The 24,485-nt window shown below is 42.5% G+C and overlaps 1 protein-coding gene across 1 annotated transcript in view; it reads right to left on the minus strand.

Annotated features, from left to right (window-relative positions):
- The window catches only part of KATNAL1 (katanin catalytic subunit A1 like 1), a 195,644-nt gene that overhangs the window by 81,425 nt on the left and 89,734 nt on the right, over positions 1 to 24,485 (minus strand). The window contains exon 5 of the mRNA XM_073662488.1: positions 685 to 812. Coding sequence (XP_073518589.1) covers positions 685 to 812 — 128 coding nt within the window. The remainder of the gene's footprint in view (positions 1 to 684; positions 813 to 24,485) is intronic.

Raw genomic sequence — 24,485 nt, forward strand, 5'->3', positions numbered from 1 at the left:
ATGCTGGGAGCCTGCCAGTCCGCTTTACTCTAGGGGACCTATAAACTGTAAAGCAGTTCTCCATGTTAGACAATCCTTTGAAAAAGTCTGCTAGGTGCAATACACTGTACATAGGCCCAACTTAAAACATGAATTGGAGGAAATTTGAAAGCAAACACTAAACCAAGTATCACTCTGATCAAAATTTTTATACTCCTAATATATTGCAATCATCATATTATATAGCACGGTGTCATTACAATTGCCCATTTTGCCTTTCTTCTACCCAGCTAATCCTTCTATGGTCTCTGCTCTATATTTAAACGGGAAGTCTCTTGTCCCTACATTTATCATCCCCCTCTTCAACTCCTGGCCCAGCTGCTTCTCTCCTCTGCCATAGACTTTTGCAGTTACTCATGACTTGTGCAGATAAAATTGACCTCCTGTTTCTACATAGAGCTTAGAAGCATTCAGCTAGTAAGTTTTTAATCACATGAGGTAGTAGACCTAATGAAAAAGAGAAGAATTAGCTGGGTAGAAGGGGTAAATGAGCAATTGTAAGTACACAGTGATATATAATATTATGATTGCAATATATTAAGAGGGTAACAATTTTGATGGGAGTGCTTTTTTAACGATAAAAAAAATGCACAGTAACATCAAGCTCAATGTATTATAGTCATTTAGAAGATTACTCAAACATACCAATGGACATTGGGATTTCTAGAGATGATGTCCCGCTCTAGTGCTTCAATCAGATCTTTGTCATATCCAGCACCATCAAACTTTTTTAGCTCATTTTCTCCACCCACATCTTGCTGATTTTTTCGTCCCTACAAAACAGATAATTAGAAGTAATACAGCTCGGAAATATATAGGAACCAACATCAAGAAATCCTTTCATCAGTATGCCATGTACGCTCTTATGATAAAAGGAACAATACCTACAATCACATGAAGACTGACCACAAAGTAGAGATCAAGATGTATGGTCTACTCTACAAACATACAGGAAAGCTTTAGAAAAGCAGGTCTCAGAACTGTCAGGACATGAAATAAAATGACATAAAATAAAAAAAAAGAAAACCCAACAAAAACACAAATAAGGAAATTAACCAATAATGGGGCATGGTTATTATTAAATTAGAAGACCGTCTTAAAATGCAACAAATTTATCAAAGGAGTTCATGCTATGTGATGAAACAAAACCCAAGAAAAACAAAATGAACATGTACCCTGTAGTAAGTAAATAGTAATAGTACATTTAAATAATATAGGATACTTAGTTTTTTTTTATAAAAAAAAAAAAATTATAAGCCATCCTACCGTGACAAGGTGTACCCAATCCTGACGGCCCTATCCTTTCCCCAATATTAAAACATTACCTTCTCTCAGCCAATCTCAATGTGAATAAGGGCAGAGAAGGACAGGGGCCCGACTGTTCAGACACCTATCTATTCGAAGCTGTACAGATTAAATACCCATGGACAGGTGTCTGAACAGTCGGACTCATGTCTTGCTCTGCCCTTATTCACATTGAGGTTGGCTGACAGAAGGTGAGGTTTTCATACTAGAGAAAGGATAGGACTGTCCCGATTGGGTACACCTTGTGGTGGGATGGCTTTTATGGGTTTTTTTTTTAAATCAAATTAGCGTTAGGTAAGTACTGTATGTTATTTACACGTACTATTACAATTTACTTACTACAGGGTATATACTCATCTTGTTTTTTTCTTGGGCTCTGTCTGTGAAATGGCCAATGTGAATTCACTCTTACACATTGCATGTATACCAACTTATGCTCTGGCTCATTTCTTTGGTTTTGCTGTATGTGATAAATTAGTCTAATTTTAACACTGTCTGATCTAAGTTTATGCCACCATTAGTTGGCTTACTTTGTGGCAGAAATGTGCGCCACAAATAATATTATATATATATATATTACACATATACACATATATACACACACAGTACAGACCAAAAGTTTGGACACACCTCATTTAAAGATTTTTCTGTATTTTCATGACTATGAAAATTGTACATTCTCACTGAAGGCATCAAAACTATGAATTAACACATGTGGAATTATATACTTAACAAAAAAGTGTGAAACAACTGAAAATATGTCTTATATTCTAGGTTCTTCAAAGTAGCCACCTTTTGCTTTGATGACTGCTTTGCACACTCTTGGCATTCTCTTGAGGAGCTTCAAGAGGTCGTCACCGGAAATGGTTTTCACTTCACAGGTGTGCCCTGTCAGGTTTAATAAGTGGGATTTCTTGCCTTATAAATGGGGTTGGGACCATCAGTTGTGTTGTGCAGAAGTCTGGTGGATACACAGCTGATAGTCCTACTGAATTGACTGTTAGAATTTGTATTATGGGAAGAAAAAAGCAGCTAAGTAAAGAAAAACGAGTGGCCATCATTACTTTAAGAAATGAAGGTCAGTCAGTCTGAAAAATTGGGCAAACTTTGAAAGTGTCCCCAAGTGCAGTTGCAAAAACCATCAAGCGCTACAAAGAAACTGGCTCACATGAGGACTGCCCCAGGAAAGGAAGACCAAGAGTCACCTCTGCTTCTGAGGATAAGTTTGTCCGAGTCACCAGCCTCAGAAATCGCAGGTTAACAGCAGCTCAGATTAGAGACCAGGTCAATGCCACACAGAGTTCTAGCAGCAGACACATCTCTACAACAACTGTTAAGAGGAGACTTTGTGCAGTAGGCCTTCATGGTAAAATAGCTTCAAGGAAATCACTGCTAAGGACAGGCAACAAGCAGAAGAGACTTGTTTGGGCTAAACAACACAAGGAATGGACATTAGACCAGTGGAAATCTGTGCTTTGGTCTGATGAGTCCAAATTTGAGATCTTTGGTTCCAATCACCGTGCCTTTGTGCGATGCAGAAAAGGTGAACGGATGGACTCTACATGCTTGGTTCCCACCGTGAAGCATGGAGGGAGGAGGTGTGATGGTGTGGGGGTGCTTTGCTGGTGACACTGTTGGGGATTTATTCAAAATTGAAGGCATACTGAACCAGCATGGCTACCACAGCATCTTGCAGCGGCATGCTATTCCATCCGGTTTGCGTTTAGTTGGACCATCATTTATTTTTCAACAGGACATATATATTTTTTTTTTTTAAAGCCAGGCCATTTTTAGCAAGGTTATACCCCCTACTTGGATAAAATAAAAAAAAGTGCGGAAAAACACATCATAGAAATGGTGCACGTTATTAAAGACAGGTTTTGTTTTTTTTGTACAAAATACACCAGAATTCTGGTGCATTTAGCTTGATAAGTACACCCTATTATTTTGAAGAAGATACCTTGGACAAAAAAATTAGTTATAAATAAAAAATGGTTGAGCGAGACATCTCAGGCTCATTTATACCAGACAATTAGGCTCCAAAAGTCGCATGAAAATTATTGTGTTATCTGGATCTACATTGACTATGCACACTTGAAAATGATCAACGTTATTAACAGTAACGGTAAATGATAACATAACCTCATTTACAACACATATATGAGTAACTAGTGCGCATCTATCCTGAAATTTGAAGCCAGGGAAAAATGATGGTCCCTGTCAAGCAAGAAGAAATTCTCTGATTAATGCTCAAAAATGAACATTACATAATGACTATCATTCGTTAGTGACTTAAAAGATTCTTCCGTAACGGGCTGAAAAGGAGATACAGTGATAAGGTTCTTGTAGCTTTCCTTCTTTTGGAAGGAGTGGAACTTTGGACATTTTTTTAAATAATTTTATATTCCCATAAAATATCAGTATATTCAAAAAAATGTTTTTTGCCATTTTCAAAACATTAAAAATGCATAAAGTACAACTGGTTAGAAGTTTGTTGGAAATTAATAAAATCTAACTGTAAATATATATCGAATTTATTTTACAACAGGTTTTTAACAAAGTAACAGTTTTGAACAAGATAGACATTTTAGATTGGTTTACCTGAAAGTTTAAACTTCATGATAAAATATCTGCGAATGCAATACTTCATGAGGAGTCCCCATACTTAGAGAAAACTCCAAAATCAATAAGTTAGTTTCTTGGAATGAGAAGGATTTGTGTGGCGCCCCTGAGGGTTCAGTCACCACAGAGGTACTGCACCTCACCCAGAGGTGTGGTGTCTCCTTCTCTCAGGTAAGGAGGGAGTGCTGCCCGGAACCCCAACACCCACATTCAACACTACACTGCTCCAGGCCAGCTTGAAGGGCAAGATGCATTGTGTTTTCCTGCTGAGCCCTGTCCCTGGCTAGAGTGGGGGGAACCCAAAGGTAGGGGGAACCAGTAGTGGGTGTGGGTGGAGGAAGCAGTTTAGGGGAGCACCATAGTAGGAGGTATATAAAGGGAAGCCATCTTAGGGTGGCAGGTCAGTCAGAGGAGTGAGTTGTGAGTCACACAGAGTCAGTCTGAGAGCGTGCTGACACTGAGAGCAGCGAAGACGCAGCGCGTCTACTGCTGCCGTATTGAGGACCCTGAGTGTGGCCGAAGGCAAGCGGAGAAAGGAGAGAGGAGTTGAGGGGGCAGAGGAGCATCATAGGCTCACCCCGATATACAAACCGGACACCGGGTCCGCACCTACAGGGTCCCTTTATACCCAGTAGGGATCACCGGCATTCCAGGAGGACTACAAGCGCCTGGATGACCTGAAGCTAGACCCATTACAGGACCAGGAACCACAAGGCCCCAGCGTCCAGGGAGAGTGGTTACCAGCAGAAGGTCCTACTACCAAGCGACAGGTGAAGGAACAGCACGACACATAAGCTAGGCCCAGTTGCAGGCTGGCCAGGAGCATACAGAGAGGCAGACACGGACCAGGAGGCCTTATACCCGCTTACTGGGGAGAAGTCCTGAAGTGCACCCACCCTACAGAGTACCCTGGACCGTACCTGACATCCGCACCAGTAAAGGTATTGAAGCGAATCCCCTGTCTCTGTCAGTTACTCCTGCTGCGCCATCCCGCCTGCACTACAAGACCCAGCATCACCACCATCAAACTCCACACTGCCCCGGGGGCCCGCTCCACCTGTGGGGAGCAGAAACACCTCAGCTGCCATCCCATCACCCCCCGGAGGTCTGCAGCAGCGCTGGTAAACCTTACCAGGTTCCACAGGTGGCGTCACGAACTTTACAAATCCCCTATAAATAAAAACCCCCCTTTTTGTTGACCGCCCTTGGCCACGGCCCGGGCCAGCCACCGTGATATCCCCCACCAGCATCCATAGGCCCGGCTGCCGAGTAACCCCCACGGCCCAGGTGGTGCGTCATTTGTACCTATAGTAGTTTATTTGGGAAACATTATAAGGACAAAACATACAGCTTTTTGGAGGAAGAATATTAGCAATTGTGTGTGAGTCGAAGCTACCCTATCACAAAAATACTTAGAGACCAAATAAATTGAAGAATATGGCAAGGCAGAATTTATTACATCATATATTTCAAGGGTGGGCAATTAATTTTCCAAAGGGGCCACATAAGATACTGTAATTGTTGTGGAGGGCCGAACCAACCGGCCAAACTTAATGCTGCTTATTATCGTTTCATATTAATTCTGCTCAATATGAAGTGATAAAAATTAAGTCTGTTGATTAGTTATTGCTGATCATACCGTACATGTTACGATAGGACTTATTGTAACATGTATTCCTACCTGTAGCAGCTCCAAACCATATAACTTTCAGTTTTATAAAAAGTTTATATAAAGCAAGTAAATCATACTGCTGCTGTTATTCAGCCCTTGCTTTTTGATCAACAGCTCCCAACACAATATGATGCCCCTCAGCCCCCCAAAAAATGTATAATGTTCCCACAGAGCCCCTCTACACAGTATGAGGTCTCCACAAAACCTTACTACACAAAGCCATACACTCATAATGATGTCCCCACATAGTCATCCACTCAGAATGATGTTTCCACATAGCAATATATCCCCACACTGCCCATTTACACATTATTATGTCACCACAAAGCTCCAATGCAGAAAGATGTCCCCACACAGCCCCCTTAAACAGTATTACGTTCCCACACAGCCGCCAACTCAGAATGTCCCCACATAGCCTCCTTACATAGTTTTATGTCCCTACACAGCCCCCTTACACAGCATCATATACCCACTTAACCCTGTTCCCCACTGCTCCATTCCACGCGGTACACTGAGGCACTGTATTGGCATTGTCGCACCTGCTACGCACTCAGATGCACAGGCTCAATGATGGATCAAAGAGCCATCTGTTCCATTATTGTGTTTACTGGTATCTGCATCCCGAAGTCACAAAGTTGTATAACCCCTTCAGAACCCAGCCTATTTTGACCCTAAAGACCTTGGCATTTTTGTCAATTCTGACCAGTGTCCCTTTACGAAGTAAAAACTCTGGAACACTTCAACGGATCCTAGCGATTCTGAGACTGTTTTTTCGTGACATATTGGGCTTCATGTTAGTATTAAATTTAGGTCGATAATATTAGCGTTTATTTGTGAAAAAATCAAAAATATGGCAAAAATTTAGAAAATTTTGCAATTTTAAAATTTTGAATTTTTATTCTGCTAAACCAGAGAGTGATGTGGCACAAAATAGTTAATAAATAACATTTCCCACATGTCTACTTTACATCAGCACAATTTTGGAAAAAAAAAAATTTGGGGTAGGAAGTTTGAGGGGTTCAAAGTTCATCAGCAATTTATCTTTTTTCCAGCAAAATTTACAAAACCATTTTTTTTAGTGACCACATCACATTTGAAGTCCCTTTGAGGGGTGTAAATGACAGAAAACACCCAAAAGTGACACCATTCCAAAAACTGCACCCCTCAAGCTACTCAAAACTACATTCAAGAAGATTATTAACCCTTCAGGTGCATCACAGGAACTAAAGCAACATGGAAGAAAAAAATTAACATTTTAATTTTTCTAACAAAAATTTTCTTTTAGCCTAGTTTTTTTAATTTTCACATGGGTAACAGGATAAAATGCATCCTAAAATTTGTTGGGCAATTTCTCCTGAGTACACCGATACCTCATATGTGGTCATAAACCACTGTTTGGGCGCACGGCAGGGCTCAGAAGGGAAGGAGCGCCATTTCACTTTTTGAATGGAAAATTAGCTCCAAAAGTCAAATTGCGCTCCTTCCCTTCTGAGCCCTGCCATGCGCCCAAACAGTGGTTTATGACCACATATGAGGTATCGGTGTACTCAGGAGAAATTGCCCAACAAATTTTAGGATGCATTTTATCCCGTTACCCATGTGAAAATTAAAAAATTTAGGCTAAAAGAAAAATTTTTGTGAAAAAAAAATACTTTTTTGTTTTCACAGATCAATTTGTGAAGCACCTGGGGGTTCCAAGTGCTCACTATGCATCTAGATAGGTGCCTTGGGGGGTCTAGTTTCCAAAATGGGGTCACTTGTGGGGGAGCTCCAATGTTTAGGCACACAGGGGCTCTCCAAACGCAACATGGTGTCCGCTAACAATTTGAGACGATTTTCCATTCAATTTGTTAGCGGACACCATGTCGCATTTGGAGAGCCCCTGTGTGCCTAAACATTGGAGCTCCCCCACAAGTGACCCCATTTTTTAAACTAGACCCCCCAAGGAACCTATCTAAATGTATAGTGAGCACTTGGAACCCCCAGGTGCTTCATAAATTGATTCATAAAAATGAAAAAGTATTTTTTTTTCCACAAAAATTTTCTATTTTCATTTTTACGGATTAATTTGTGAAGCACCTGCGGGTTCAAAATGCTCACCACCCATCTAGATAAGTTCCCTGGGGGGTCTAGTTTCCAAAATGGGGTCACTTGTGGGGGAGCTCCAATGTTTAGGCACACAGAGGCTCTCCAAACACGACATGGTGTCCGCTAACAAATTGGAACCATGTCGCATTTGGAGAGCCCCTGTGTGCCTAAACATTGGAGCTCCCCCACAAGTGACCCCATTTTGGAAACTAGACCCCCCAGGGAACTTATTTAGATGCATAGTGAGCACCCCCAGGTGCTTCACAAATTGTGTAGTGTATGTCAGGTTGGTGTGCGGTGTGGTATAGTGTAGTGTATACACCACACACACACAACCTCACATACACTACAACACACACACCAACCTGACATAGCCTCCTCAGCTGAGTATGCCCTAGACTGGGATGAGCGGGACGGGCGGGACATTTTGTGTGCTGTGTGCGTGTGTAAAAAAAAATAAATCGAAACTTTATTATAGTGTGAGTGTACGTGTGTGTGTGTGCTTGGTGTAATCTTCTGCAGTCACGTGTGGGGGCGGTCAGGCGTGGGGGCGGTCAGGCGTAGGGGACGGTCAGGCGTAGGGGACGGTCAGGCGTAGGGGGCGCGCTCAGGCACACGGGGCGCATGAGGGGGCGGTCAGGCGTAGGAGGGGGCTGAGGAGATGGAGGAGCCAGCAGCAGCAGCAAGGGGGGTGATCACTGGGGCAGAAAGAGGGGCAGGAGCCGGCAGTAGCAGCAGCAAGGGCGTGAACCCTGGGGCAGAAAGGGGGGTAGGAGGACGGCAGTATCAGGGGGGGTGATTACTGGGGCAGAAAGGGGAGCAGGAGCCGGCAGCAGCAGGGGGGTGATCACTGGGACGGGGGTGATCACTGGGACGGGGGTGATCACTGGGACGGGGGTGATCACTGGGACGGGGACCGGGGTGATCACTGGGACGGGGGGGTGATCACTGGGATGGGGGGGGTGATCACTGGGAGGGATGGTGGGTGATCACAGGCACAGGGGATTCACAGTGAGCCTGCTGCTGCCTGTGATCACCGTACACTGGCTGGCAGAAGGAGAGCACCAGCCGGTGGATGAAGACGTGGGAGAGGGAGCAGAGGGAGCGGAGGTCGGGGTGCAGGTATGAAAGTGGAGGGGGGGGTGGAGGGGGTTGGAGGGAGGGGGGGGCTGGAATCGAACAAGGGGGGGGGTAATATTACCGGCGGTGGATCGTCGGCGTCGGATCGTCGGCGTCGGCAGATCGGTGGGTGACGAAGCTCCACAGCTTTCACGGATGGGAGAAAGCTGTGGAGTTTCGTCAGCCATTGTAAAAATGACACCCTCCACATCTGATTGGAGGGCTAGCGTCACATGGACACTAGAGCCAATCAGATCTGGGGGGCGGGGGGGTGACAGAGCTGGCACTCCCCCCAGCCAATGGCTGATGCTATATGCATCAAGCCATGCCCAGATCATAAATATTTCACCAATTTCCATTGGTGAAATATTTCATCCATTCCGATTGGCAGTTTCACTAAAGTGAAAGTGAAACTGCCAATCGGAGGGGTCCTAGGCACAGGGGGGTTAATCCACCCCCTGTGGGGTCAACTACAGGTTGTCCAGTTGCAGTAGCAACTGTGACACCTGAGCGACCCCGCTCGCAGGCGCTGCAGGAGCGCGATTCCTCCATGTCACAGACGCGGTGACATGGGTCGGGAACGCACCGCTTTCCATGTCACAGACGCTGTGACACGGGTCGGGAAGGGGATAAAATGACACCTTGATATCTGCGATCAGATGTCTTATTCCAGAGAAATCCACCTTTTTCTTAATATGTAAATGAGCTGTTAAGATCTGTGAGCCGGACAATGATCTGATTGAGAATCTGCCTCCAGAGCTTATTTTAAATGAAAGGGGGCGTTACCAGTGTGAGACACGTAGATCAGGATAGCAGACTGTCAGTCATTACATGTCTCACACCTGTAACGATGCTTTCAGTTAAAATAATCTCTGGAGGCAGATTCTCAGGGAGATCTATGTCCAGCCCATAGAGCTTAACAGCTCATTTGTAGATAAGAAAAACGTGGATTTCTTTGAAATAAGACATCGATTCCCAGATATCAAGGTATCATTTTATTCAGCTTCCTATGACCTACAGGTCTATGTAAATGGCTTAGGAGGGTTGATCCTACTGACAAATTCCCTTTACCTCATCTTTAACTTTGAGATGAAGCATCAACAGCGGGCTTTGAAAATTGGGCATCTATTGCACATTTTTTAATCATTTTAGAAGGGGTTTCTTTTGACTACATGGATGACAGCAGATGCTACAGTATATTAGAGAATTTAGGGACAATAGCCCATATGGAAGGAAGAGGGCATCACGGCATTTCATGGCTGCATAATATACAATAATACACTGTCCGATAACTGGCTTTGCCTATTTGTAAAAACGGATTGTCATTCGCTATGACCCTGGTATTTTTGCAGGAAGGGACTTGAATCCTGTGTATTATAATAGAAGCCGGGACTCTCAATGGAACGGTGAATAGACAGGTGACTTTGAAAGATGGCACTCAGTTACAAGAGAGCTTTGGTGTCATCCATTAGTTTGTACAGGAAACATTATCTCTCCCAGCTTTGTCATGACAGCATTCTGAAAGACCAGAAAACATTAAATTATTTCCCCCAGCAGAAATTACACTGGATTTTCTGTGCAGCACACTTTCACAAATCTATATTCTGCCTGCCATCTAGTGACCATGGCTTGGAACGCAGATATACAAAAGGTACAACCAGAATATTAGTATAGTGGGTTACTCATCAGAGCTTACAGAAAACATCTACATATCACATTGCTGGCACAACCTAGATTATAAATAAAACATATATATTATTATACCCCACATTCATATATTCTGTAAAAATAGGCACATTGTGACAATACCATCCAGCACTCCATGATCATGGATAATGTTGTGCAATTTTGCAACAAAGTACCATTGTTCTAAAAAAAAATGTAAAAAAAGTCTATAAGAAAAATCATCCTTGTGGTTAAAAGTGTGACTCAAATAGAGTCTGAAAAACACAATATTTCCTAAAAATGTTATTCATGCCATCAAAATTTAAAGGGAATCTGTCAATAGGATGAACCTTGCTAAGTTGTCTCTATGGGCATGTAGGTCATAGAAAGCTAAATAAAATGATACCTTGATATCTATGATCAGATTTCTTATTCCAGAGAAATCCATGTTTTTCTTATATGTAAAAGGAGCCCTTACAGACTATGTGCCGGACACAGATCTCCCTGAAGGTGGCGTTACCAGTGTGATGTGTAATGGCCGTTCTCTGCTCTCCTGATCTCACTGCAGAGCTGTGTGTGATTATACCTGACACATCTGCAGATTCCTCTCAGCTTCATCTTCTATCTCACAGGCAGACAGGGCTGTAATATCGTTGTAATACAGCAGAGCTGTGAGAGCTGCAGCTGCTAACGTGTTTGTTATGAGACAAAGTTCAGTTCCACTGTTCTATGTTAGTTACATGTCTCACACTGGTAACTCCCCTTGTCATTTACAATAATCTCTGGAGGCAAATTCTCATTCAGATCAGTGTACGGCACATAGTCCTGAACAGCTCATTTACATATAGGAAACGTGTATTTCTCTGGAATAAGACATCGGATAGCAGTTATCAAGGCATCATTGTAATCAGCTTCCCATGACCTACATGACCATATAGACAGCTTAGGAGGGTTGATCCTACTGAGATTCCCTTTAAGCGACCAAAAATCTCTGCTATCTATATACTGTACACGTTTATGCCACTGAGTTGACAAATTAGACACAGGGGTGATTAAATATGCAACCTATCCTCTCACTACTTTACCAGAATACAAACAATTCAATAATTTAAGGGGAACGTGTACTTTCTCATTAGTGATAACATTTGTGTATCACCCGCATTAGGTCAGCGATACCAGGGAAGAAGTGACAGTATCAGGCAGTGATCTTTGTTCTTTATTTCATTTGCAGCTCAGTTTTCCTACCATTGCCTCACAGGGACAAAAAAAAAAACTAAGTAAAAGTCTGCTGCTACCCACTGGGCCTTATTCCAGTGCAGGGTTCTGTTGCTGATCCTGCCCCTTCTCCTGAACGCAAGGTTAGTGTGGCAACTCGGCGCACACTGATGTCCCAAGGTCCAACTCATGTGTCAGTATGCGGCTTAAGTATTCAGGTATTTGACTTTCTGCTAATACAACAGTCCACAGTTGCACAACTGTTACAAGTCTGTACCATTCTGCGGCTGAGCTCACCTGTTCCAAGTCTCCAGTTTCGATGTTCCAGCTCTGCAACATAAATTTGCCCTAATTACAGTTCTGTTACCTCAGCTATCGTTTTTCCAACTCATCCTCCTGCTGCATCAGCGCCATCTGTCCGTGCTGCATTAAAACTACTCACCCGGATCAAATACACACCGCACCTGGTAATATCTAACATTCTCTTCTGGCTTGTCGAGACTTTCAACTAATTCGGTGCCTCAAATATTACATCTGTAAGACCACTGTGACAAATATGTAGGTCATGAATTGGGAACCAGCGCTTGACCATGACAAACATTGTAATCATGGGTTATCAAGACATTAAAGATCTCTGATTTTTGTCATTGAGTGAAAAAATTCCTGTTTACACCCAGAGGCTGAAAACCTCTACAGACCTAGCTGTGCTCTCAGCTGAGAGGCAGACACAATTGTATACAAAACCAAAGGAATCAGAGCTCACCACGCATTGTGAGCTGGAAATCCATGGGAGGAAAACCGGTGGGTGCCACGACTCCAGCTGCTGTGGCTCAGCAATAATGGAAAAGTGATAAGAGCGGCACGTCCACAGGTAAAATAAAAGCACCATTTTATGTCTTTATATCACAAAACCCGACACACAAAGATAAAAAACGGACGCGTTTCTGGTGTCCTAGACGCCCTTTATCATAGCATAGTAATGAAATGACAATGGTCCTGTTTTAAGCTAAACACAACCAATAACAGAGAGGCTGAAAATAAAGTGGAATTACCAGGTGTGCAAGAACACAGAACATGCAATGAAATACGAAACAGAACCAATATATACAGTATATATATATATATATATATATATATATATATATATATATATATATGAGAGATCTATCCTCTAAGTCATACCTATGAAACATTTTGCTGTCCAAATTTAGCAGGTATGCAAGAGCAAAACACATGCAATAAGAAACAAAGTGACCAAACAATATATGCAAGCGAGATCTATCCTCTAGTTTATACATATCAAATATTTTGCTATCCAAATTTAATACGAAGCATGGAGCGTACAGTAATGTACATAGAATGACAAATTAATATATATAAAAAAGATTGCTCCTATAATTCATACCCTTGGGATGTTTGCTATCTAAATTTAATATCCAGAACGCTTCGCAGCATAAGGTGTTTTTGCCATTGGTGATTCAACGCACTTTAAATTGTTCGGTATAGAGAGAGTGCCATATCCCCCCAGAGGAGGTAGTTGGCAAAAACGCCTTATGCTGCGAGAAGTGTAATTCCACGTTATTTTCAGCCTCTCTGTTATTGGTTGTGTTTAGCTTAAAACAGGACCATTGTCATTTCATTACTATGCTATGATTATGGGCGTCTAGGACGCCGGAATCGCATCAATTTTTTATCTTTGTAATGTCGGGTTTTATGGTATAAAGAAATAAAATGGTGCTTTTATTTTACCTGTGGAAGTGCCACTCTTTTCACTTCTCCACAATTGTGTACAGTCCAGACAATCCGTTGTGTGCCAAACAGCCTAGAATCCACACAGATATATTTACCAAACATTGCTTATGTAGGTACAGGCTAGACAAAGTCATTATTTTTTGGGGAACATTGTGACAAGGAAGAAATATACTATGGGGTAAGAAATTATAAGGCTATGTGCCCACGATGCAGAAATGCTCAGGATTTTTTCCTGAGCGTTTCTGCATCTCCGTGGCAGAAAAAACGCATGCGGATTGTACATGCGGATTGTACATGCGTTTTTCCTGCCAGGGACATGCGGGTGTGAAGCGTTCTTCACATGCATTTCCGCATGCGGGTTGACAAGCGCTTTCCAAGCGATTTTAGCATCACTTGGAAAGTGCTTGTCAACTTGGTCACACTATATAAATCCATGCAAACGGCATGGATTTATATAGTGTGGCCGTAAAAGAATGGTATAAAATAAAAAATAAATCTATACTTACCTTCTGATGGCCACCGCAGTCTTGCTTCGCTCCGTCCTGGCTTGCCGGCAGATCGCGGTACACTGAAGGACCTGCCGTCACATGACTATGACGTCAGCGCAGGAACTTCAGTCCACCGCGAGCTGCCGGCATGGGAGGACAAGCGCACCTGGGGCCATCAGAAGGTAAATATAATATTTATTTTTTATTTTATTCTTTTTTTCACAGGTTCTATGGTACCCAGGTCCAGAGGAGAGTCTCCTGTCCTCCAGACCCGGGTACCATCTGCACATTGAAACGCATGGAATGCGCATCTACAGATGTAGTGATGCAGATATTATGCGATCCAATGCAAGTCAATGGCGGCGAAAACACAGCACTTCCGCAAAATAATTGGTAATGCTGCGCTTTTTTCCACAATGATAACCCGCAGCGGAAATTTTCGCAGCATGTGCACAGCACATGCGGATTATCATTGGGAACATGGCAGGCCTTCTACCAAGCGTTTATGCGTTTCTACAGCATTTTTGCCTCTGCTGAAACGCTTAAAAAACGCATCGTATGCACACAGCTTTATGCACTGTTATAAGCTATGCATGTGGAAATACAAGGTAAATGAAAAGATTAAAATGATGCACCACAGAAAAAAACAAAAATCTGAAGTGTTAAAGCCTCGAGGGGAGCAATCTGTGCAGGAAAACTGAACTTCTATAGTTATAAATGATTTTCTCTTGGATCTTCAGAATACTTGAGGCTTCATTACTTCTTACTGCATAATGAATGCATAGTATGCATTAAAATCGTGCCAGCATTAGAATTGACTCTTTCCATTAAACACGATATTAATGTACAAGGTAACAGCCATCAAAAACAAAAACGATTAAGTGGCAATGCAATAAACCAGCTCAGCGCTAGCTTTATTTATTGACATTCATCTGTTCAGCCCAACTAACACCTGTAAATTGGGAATGAGCGGCCCTGCGCACTTTGCAATCTTTGAACACTCCATTAGCCCTGTCTAGGAGCAGAGTTAGAGATGGCCGAAAGCCCACAGAACTCGCGCTTAAACTTGTGGCATATAAGAAACGGCGCTTCAACAAAAAAATCCAGATCAGGACAAAAATCAAAGCTGCACAATCTGTAATATGACTTACTACAGGGTAAGAATTGTGAAAATTACTCACCTTCATTACTATCCTGCGGCGTACATGGCAGCAACATATTCTGCAGAGCTTCACATCAGTGACTATCCTCAAAGAGACTCACAACCTAACATCCACAGCTCAGAAACTGCAGCCAATTTTATAAGATGCCATTATACCTATTATTATTAGAATTATAATATATATATATACACAGAGGGTGAAATAAGTACTTAACACATTAATTTTCTAAGTAAATATATGTCTAAAAGGTGCTATTGACATTAAATTCTCACCATATGTTGATAACAACCGATAATCCATACAGGCAAAGAAAGCAAGACACATATGTCCATAAATTAAGTTATTTGTAACAATGAGAAATGACACAAGAAAAAGAATTGAACACATGAAGAAAGTTGCTAAAAGCCATGGAAAGTCATGACACCAGCTGAAATCTATCAGTAATTAGAAAGCAATCCTGCCACTTGGTGAAAAATTTTATCAACTAGTTCAACTGATGGACTATAAAAAGGTGTCTCATTACCAAGGTGCCATACAAGTAACATCTCATGAAGGGTAAAACCAGTGAGCTGTCTCAAGACCTTTACAACCTTATTGTTGTAAAACGTACTGATAGCATTGGATACAAAAGAATTTCTAAAGTACTGAAGATTCCAGTGAGCACTGTTGGGGCCATAATCCAGAAGTGGAAAGAACATCATTTTACCATAAACTGGCCATGACCAGGTTCTCCCCACAAGATTTCAGACAGAAGAGTGAAAAGAATTATCAGAAGAGTTGTCCAAGAATCAAGGACCACCTGTGGAGAGCTACAGAAAGACATGAAATTATCAGGTACAATTGTTTCAAAGAAAACTATAAGCAATTCACTCAACTTCGATGGCCAGTATGCAAGCTCACTGCTGAACACAAAGCATGTTCAAGCGCGTTTAAGGTTTGCTCAACAACATTTAGACAAGCCTGTGAAATACTAGAAGAATATAGTCTGGTCAGATGAGACCAAAATGAAAAACTCTTTTAATGCCATAATACACACCATGTTTGGAGAACAAAAGGCACTGCCTATCACCCCAAAAACACCATACCAACAGGGAAGTTTGGAGGTGGGGACATCATGGTGTAGGGATGTTTTTCAGCATAGGGCACCGGCAAACGTCATACCATTGAAGGAAGGATGAATGGACAAATATACGGAGTCATTCTTGATAAAAATCTGCTGCCATTTACCAGGATGATGAAGATGAAATGAGGGTGGACATTTCAGTAAGACAACGATCCCAAACACACAGTCAAGGAACCTCTCAATTGGTAACAGAGAAAGAAAATAAAGCTGCTAGAGTGGCCGAGCCAATCATCTGACCTGAATCCAATAGAAAATTTATGGAAGAAACTCGGAGTTCATAGAAGTGCAGGGGGCACGTTTACAATATCTTTCTAAGTGCAATATTTTCAAAATGCATTGCAGTTTAACATGGCAGTTAGACAGGTAATCTATGCTAGATACTAAAACAGACATGCTTTTTGATCAGTTAAACTACATTATTTTTTTTCTATATCTTTCTGCTTCAGCTATGTTCTAGCTGCTACTTTCTTTCACATCTACCGCCTTTTTACATATTCTGAGCACTCTCTCCACGCAAATCCCTCATTTCTACCCTCTCCCATGTACAACGCTCAGGATCTACTGATATTTCTCAATGACTCGAAACCATCCACTACCACCATACAGTGAACAAAACACTCCTATAAATCATTTAACCACCTGTTCTCTTTTTTCTCCTCCTAGTCGCTGACATCTCTCCTAACCCCCGGCCCTCCTTCCACTAGTATTTACAACTCTTCCTGCCGAATATAGAAACCATGCTAATCTAATTAACATACAGTGCTCGACTTCTGTCTTTTTTAATTGTGCATTCTGGAATGCCAGATCAGTGTGCAACAAATTACCCTACATCCACGATGTCTTCCTTTCTAATTCCTTTAACCTTCTAGCTCTCGCTTAAACCTGGATTCAACATCCTTACACCACTGCCGTTGCTGCTCTCTCGTTCGGTGAACTACAATTTTCACTTACCCCTAGACCTGAGAGCAGACAATGTGGAGGTGATGATCTGCTCCTTTCATCACAATGTGCTTTCCAGGTTATCCCTCCAGTACCTTTGCTTATGTTTTCTTCATTTGAAGTCCACACCGATAGATTCTTCAAATCCTTCTCCCTGCGAGTGGCGATTTTGTATTGCTTTCCAAGCAAAACCAGCCAATTCCTCAATCACTTTGCCACCTAGCTTACACTTTCTATCCTGTGACATCCTCTTCTCATCATGGGGGACTTTAACATCCCCATTAATGATCAGCTCTCCACATCTGCTCCTCATCTTTTTCTAACCTCCTCCTTCGGCCTTTCACAGTTTACTAACTCCCCTACACATGAACATGGGAATTTTCTGGACCTAGTATTCGGTTTCTGCTTAGCGTACAGCTTTACTAACTCCCCTCTGCCGTTCTCTGACCACAAACCTTCTTTACTTCTTTGTTAAGAACTTGATCCACGCGCAGGACACCCCCACTTATCACACATACAGAAATCTATTGGCATTCAACTTATAAACAATCTACAGTCATCTTTAGCCCCGATCTCTTTTCTCTCCTGTCCAGATTCAGCACTGCCACACTATAGTAATACATTGCAGAATGCCCTGGATGAAACAGCACCTGCTACATGCAGAAAGACCGGACACCAATAACGGCAACCCTGGCAAACGAGTTTTCTCCAGCGTTGCTCAAGGTGTGCTGAGCATCAGTGGAGAAAATTGAGATTGGCAGAAGACTTCATCCACTAGAAGTTCTCAAAATGCTCAAAATTTATAACTCTGCTCTCCACCTGGACAAACAAGTCTACTTCACCACCCTCATCACATTATCCAACAATCCAAAATGACTCTGAAACTTTCCACTCCCTCTTGAGCTTTAAAGCACAGGCCCCGATCGCTAACCTCATCGCTGATAATCTGGCCATTTATTTCCTAGACAAAATCAAACATATCCATCAGAAAATTTTTGCACAATCCCCTCAGAGCCTGGATTCCCGTCCCTCCCACACCTCAAGCTCACTTTCCACCTTCAAGCCTGTCACAGAAGTTGAAGTTACCAGGATCCTTGCTTCTTCACCATACAAGCTGCACCAGTGAGCCTATTCCCCTCACATCTCCTCCAGTCTCTCTCCCCAGATGTCACTACCTAACAAATATTTAACCTCTCTCTTTCCTCCGGTATCTTTCCTTCTTCATGTCATAACCCATTTACTTAAAATAAAGTCCCTCGAGGGGAACTGCACTGCTAACTACTGACCCAGACCTGTCTCTAATCACAGCTTCATTTCTAAACTTGGGGAATGCTTGGTTCACTCTTGGCTAATCTGCTATCTTTCAGATCACTTCCTTCTTGACCCTTTACACTCTACTGTACTGAAACTGCCCTCACTGAAGTCTCTATTGACCTACTAACAGCAAAATCTAATTGCCACTACTCCTTGTTGATTCTCCTGGAACTCTCTGCAACATTCAACACGGTGGATCACCAGCTCCTCCTCACTATGCTCCGCTCTATCCACCTTAAGGACACCAGTCTCTCTTGGTTCTCCTCCTACCTATCTGACTGCTCATTCACTGTATCTTTAGCTGGCTCTTAGTCCTCTAGTCTTCCACTTACTGTTGGGGTTCCTCAAGGCTCAGTATTAGGCCCCCTCCTCTTCTCCCTAAATACTGCCCCTATTGGATAAACCATCATCAGATTTTGATCCCAGTATCATCTCTATGCTGATGACACCCAATTATATACCTCTTCTCCTGACATTACCCCTACTTGAATACAAAATACCAGGGATGGTTTGTCTGCGGTCTCGAAAATCATGTCCTTCCTCTATATGAAACTGAATTTCTCCAAAACTGAACTCATTGTGTTTCCTCCCTCTAGTAACCAACTCATACCCAATATTGCAATGGCCTTGGACACTTCCTGTCTTGGGGTTATATTTGACATAAAACTTTCCTTTATCCCCTATATCCATGCGCTCACTCGCTTATGTTTTCTGCATCTTAAAAATATCTCCAGAATCCTTTTCTCACTTTTGAAACTGCAAAAACTCTTTACGGTCACTGTTATTCATTCTCTGGACTACTGCGACTCTACTAAATTGGTCTCCCTCTAACCAAACTTTCTCCTCTCCAATCCATCTTGAATGCGCCAGCCAGGGTTGTATTTCTGTCTAGCCGCTACACCGATGCCCCTATCCTGTGCCAGTTATTGCGCTGGTTGCCCATTCGCTACAGAACACAATACAAACTTCTCTCTCTCACATAGCCCTCCACAGTTCTGCACCACCCTATCTCCTCCCTCATCTGTCTGTCTATCACCCTACCCGTGCTCTCCGCTCCACAACCGATCTAAGACTAACGTCATCCATAATCTGAACCATCCACCTTAGTCTACAGGATTTTTCTCGGGCTGAGTCAGTTTTCTGGAATGCACAACCCTGGACGATCTGGCAAATACCTAGCCCCCACATTTTTAAATGTGCTTTAAAAACACATCTCTTTAGACAGGGCTTTCACCTCAACTCACCAACCTAACTCTCCCGTTGCCCCTTTATAAATACTCAGAACCTAGTCCCTCCTATTCATCCATATCCACTCCTCCTTGCACCCAATAGCATTTGGCAACCGTACTTCTATAGATACTGGCTGATGACTGTATCATGTAGCTTATTTAAAATTCCCTATTTATTATAATGAGGCTGGACCATAAATGACAAGCACTTCCTACCTATTGTGTCTCCCCTATTTTCTTATAGATTGCAAGCTTGCAAGCAGGACCCTCACTCGTCCTGTAACTGTTTAACTGTGTTACTTTGTGATGTCTTTATTGTTTTGTAAGTGTCTCCACTTAATTGTAAAAGTACTGCAGAACCTGTTGATGCTGTAGAAATAAAATTATTATTAGGAACTCACTGAAGCTTCAGGATATGAAGAGTGTTTGTGAGTAAGAATGGGCCAAAAATCACACTTGAGCAAAGCATGCGACTAGTTTCTCCATACAGGAGGCGTCTTGAAGCGGTTATCACCAACAAAGGCTTTTGTAGGAAGTATTAAATAAATTTCTGTAAGAGTGTTCAATACTTTTTCAATGTGTCATTTCTCATTTACATATAACTTAAAGCGCACCTGTCAGCAGGATTGTGCTCCGTAAACTACATACACTGTCTGGTGGGCGACATTACACTAATTAATAGGATGCCTTGGTTGATGAAATCCGTCCTGTGGTTCTTGTGTAATCTTTACTTTCAGTTTGGAGATAATGATATTCTTGTGCTCCGGGGTGGTCTGGGGGGGGGGGGCGCTCTATCTGGTACTCTGCTTACATATTCAGCTATATGCTCTTATGGCAGGATACTGTGCCTTCACGGACCTGCCTCCTATTTTACATAATGCATCTAGTAGTGCGGGGCTAGGTGTTCTTTTCCTGAAATTCTGTGCCCTTTTTTCTCCACATATATCCTTGGTCATTTTGGATGTTTTCTTCTGATGACTCTTCAATGAAGGCCATATTTGTGCAGGTGTCTCTGAACAGTAGAACAATGTACCACATCTCCAGAGTCTGCTAAATCTTTCTGAAGGTCTTTTGCAGTCAGGCAGAGGTTCTGACTTGCCTCTCTAGCAATCCTATGAGCAATTCTCACTGAAATTTTGATTGGTCTTCCAGACCTTATTTTGACCTCCACTGCTCCTGTTAACTGACATTTCTTAATTACATTTCGAGCTGAGGAAAGGGAAACTTGAAAATGCTTTGCCATCTTCTTATAGCCTTCTCCTGCTTTGTGGGCCTCTACCATTTTAATTTTCAGGGTGCTAGGCAGCTGCTTAGAAGAACCCATCGCTGCTGTTTTTTGGCACAAGGTTAGGAGGCTGGGTTTTTATAAAGCTGGGAAATTTGCATCACCTGGCCCTTTCCTAACGATGATTGTGAACAAGCAATAAACCTAACAGGCTAAAGTCTAAAACCTTGGTCAAAGTTATCTGAGCACACAAATCTCCAAGGGTGCCCTAACTTTTGCAATGGCCCATTTTCCTTTTTGAAATTTTTAAACTGTAAAAGATGAAAATATATATATATTTTGGCTAAAATACAAAGTCATCTTTAACTTTAGGCCTTTTAGAGATAATTTCATCTTCAACGTGCTTAACTGTTCACAATAAGGCCACGTTCACATGTTCAGTATTTGGTCAGTATTTTAACTCTGTATTTGTAAGCCAAAATCATAAGTGTAATAATCAGAGGAAAAGTACGGTAAATGAGAACATGTTCACCCCTTCTGCATGTTTCACCAGCTCCTGGTTTTGGATTACAAATACTAACCAAATACTGAATGTGTGAACGTGGCCTAACAGTAATTTTGACCAGTGGTGCCCAAACTTTTACATGGCACTGTATTTCAGCTGCTGTATATAAGAATGTCTCTACTTATGCAATTCTAATGTATACCATTAGGGAAGGATCACCATAGGCGAATCCATGCAGGAAGTCACCAGCAAAAACATATTTATACATAGATGATAACTAGTGTTGAGCGATACCTTCCGATATCAGGAAATATCGTATCGGATTGGATCGGGCCGATACCCAAAAAGTATCGGATATCGCCGATTCCGATACCGGAAACCAATGCAAGTCAATGGGACACAAATATCGGAATGAAAATAAACCCTTTCTTTCCTTGTAGGTTAATTCTACATGAAGTAAAACAACTAAGAATAATGTAGAATGACATGAAAAGCCGGCAATTCATCAGCGGCATTCACCGGTACCCGACAATTTACAACAGAAAGAATAGAGCTTCACACATAGATTAGATAGATAGAAACATGTCAGTCACATATATATGAAGTACAGTGACAGTGTTGCTTACTGTACTTGTCATTTAGTGTAAAGGATTTATTAAAAAAAATATTAGTGTTTTCGTGCACCGTCTCTTTAAAAAAGCCGGCCGGCAATTCAGCATCTGTACCCGACAATTTATAACAGACAGAATAGAGCTTCACACATAGATTAGATAGATAGAAACATGTCAGTCACATATATAAGAAGTACAGTGACAGTGTTGCTTACAGAACTTGTCATTTAGTGTAAAGGATTTATTTAAAAAAATAATAGTGTTTTCATGCACCGTCTCTTTAAGAAAGCCGGCCGGCAATTCAGCATCTGTACCCGACAATTTAGAATAGAAGGAATAGAGAATCACACATAGATTAGATAGATAGAAACATGTCAGTCACATATATATGAAGTACAGTGACAGTGTTGATTACTGTACTTGTCATTTAGTGTTAAAATAAAGGATTTATTTAAAAAAAAATTGGCGTGGGGTTCCCCTTAATTTTAGGCTCTAGCGGAGGTTAAGCAGACAGCTGGGGCAAATGTTTGAAGCCTGGGAAGGGGGTAATACCCACGGAGCTTCCCAGGCTACTAATATCAGCCCCCAGCTGAATACCTAGCCTTTACTAGCTATTAAAATGGGGGACCCCCCCAAAAAAATGACGTGGTGTCCCCCCTAATTTAATAGCTAGCACAGGCTAGGCAGACAGCTGGGGGCTGATATTAATAGCCCAGGAAGGGTGCCATGAATATTGGCCCCCTCCCAGGCTAGAAACACCAGCCGTCACCACCATAGGATGCGCCAATTCTGGCACTTAGCCTCGCTCTTCCACGCTGCCCTGGTGCGGTGGCAGGGGGTAATAGGGTTGGGGTTGATGTCTATAAGACACCCCCATTACTAACCCCATAGTCAAAGTTAAAAGAAAACACAAACACCCAGAGTAAAGTCCTTTAATTGAAATAAAGACACAATTCTTTATTGTTCTAAATTAAACCATACTTACCATCACGCCCATTCCAGCTGAAGCCAACGATCTCCTGCAATAAAAGAAAAATAATAAAGCAACCTCATCCTTACCTTTCGATGGTTCCCAGGACAGCTCCAGCTCTGCTACATCGAGATGACAGGCTGGACCGCAGCAGAAAGCTGCCATCCAGCCTGTCATCCCGCAGACACTGAGAAGCGCAGGCATGCTTGCGCTCCTCAGTGTCTCTCTGTGACGTCATCCAGATGAGCCGAGTTCATGTCCAATGAACTCAGCTCACCTCATGCACGTCACTGACAGCGTGGGAAAATTCTCCTGCACTCAGCGCTTCAGCGTGAGAATTCTCCCACGCTGTCAGTGACATACATGAGGTGAGGTCATGTCCAATGAACTCAGCTCACCTCATGCACGTCACTGACAGCGTGGGAAAATTCTCACGCTGAAGTGCTGAGTGCAGGAGAATTTTCCCACGCTGTCAGTGACGTACATGAAGTGAGCGGAGTTCATTGGACATGACCTCGGCTCATCTGGATGCCGTCACAGCCAGACACTGAGGAGTGGAAGTATGCCTGCGCTTCTCAGTGTCTGCGGGATGACAGGATGGATGGCAGCGTTCTGCTGCGGTCCAGCCTGTCATCTCGATGTAGCAGAGCTGAAGCTGTCGTGGGAGCCATGGAAAGGTAAGGATGAGGTTGCTTTATTATTTTACTTTTATTGCAGGAGATCGTTGGCTTCAGCTGGAATGGGCGTGGTGGTAAGTATGGTTTAATTTAGAACAATAAAGAATTGTGTGTTTATTTCAATTAAAGGACTTTTTTCTGGGTGTTGTGTTTTTTTAAATACTTTACTAGAAATTCATGGTGGTCATGTCTAATATTGGCGTGACCCCATGAATTTTGGGCTTAGGGCCAGCTGATAATGCCAAGCTGGCCTTAACCCCTTTATTACCCAGTGAGCCACCGCACCAGGGCCCTGGATGAGTTGGGTACAGCGCCAGAAGATGGCGCTTCTATGAACGCGCCATTTTCTGGGGCGGCTGCGGACTGCAATTTGCAGCGGGGGTGGCCCAGAAAGCTTGGGTCTCCCTGCGCTGTGGATTCCAGCCCCCAGCTGCCTAGTTGTATCTGGCTGGGCACAAAAATAGGGCGAAGCCCCACGCATTTTTTTTTTAAATTATTTCATGAAATTCATGGAATAATTAAGAAAAAAAGGGCTTCCCTATATTGTTGTGTCCAACCAGGTACAAATAGGCAGCTGGTGGTTGGGGGCAGCCCATTCCTGCCTGCTGTACCTGGCTGGACACAAATATAGTGCGAAGCCCCACGTCAATTTTTTTTTAATTATTTCATGAAATAATTTTTTTAAAAAAGGGCTTCCCTATATTGTTGTGTCCGGCCAGGTACAAATAGGCAGCTGGTGGTTGGGGGCAGCCTGTTCCTGCCTG

Source organism: Phyllobates terribilis, unplaced genomic scaffold (genome assembly GCF_046119375.1).
Source record: "Phyllobates terribilis strain yellow unplaced genomic scaffold, ASM4611937v1 Scaffold_2__4_contigs__length_985480577, whole genome shotgun sequence".
Taxonomy (NCBI): Eukaryota; Metazoa; Chordata; class Amphibia; order Anura; family Dendrobatidae; genus Phyllobates; species Phyllobates terribilis.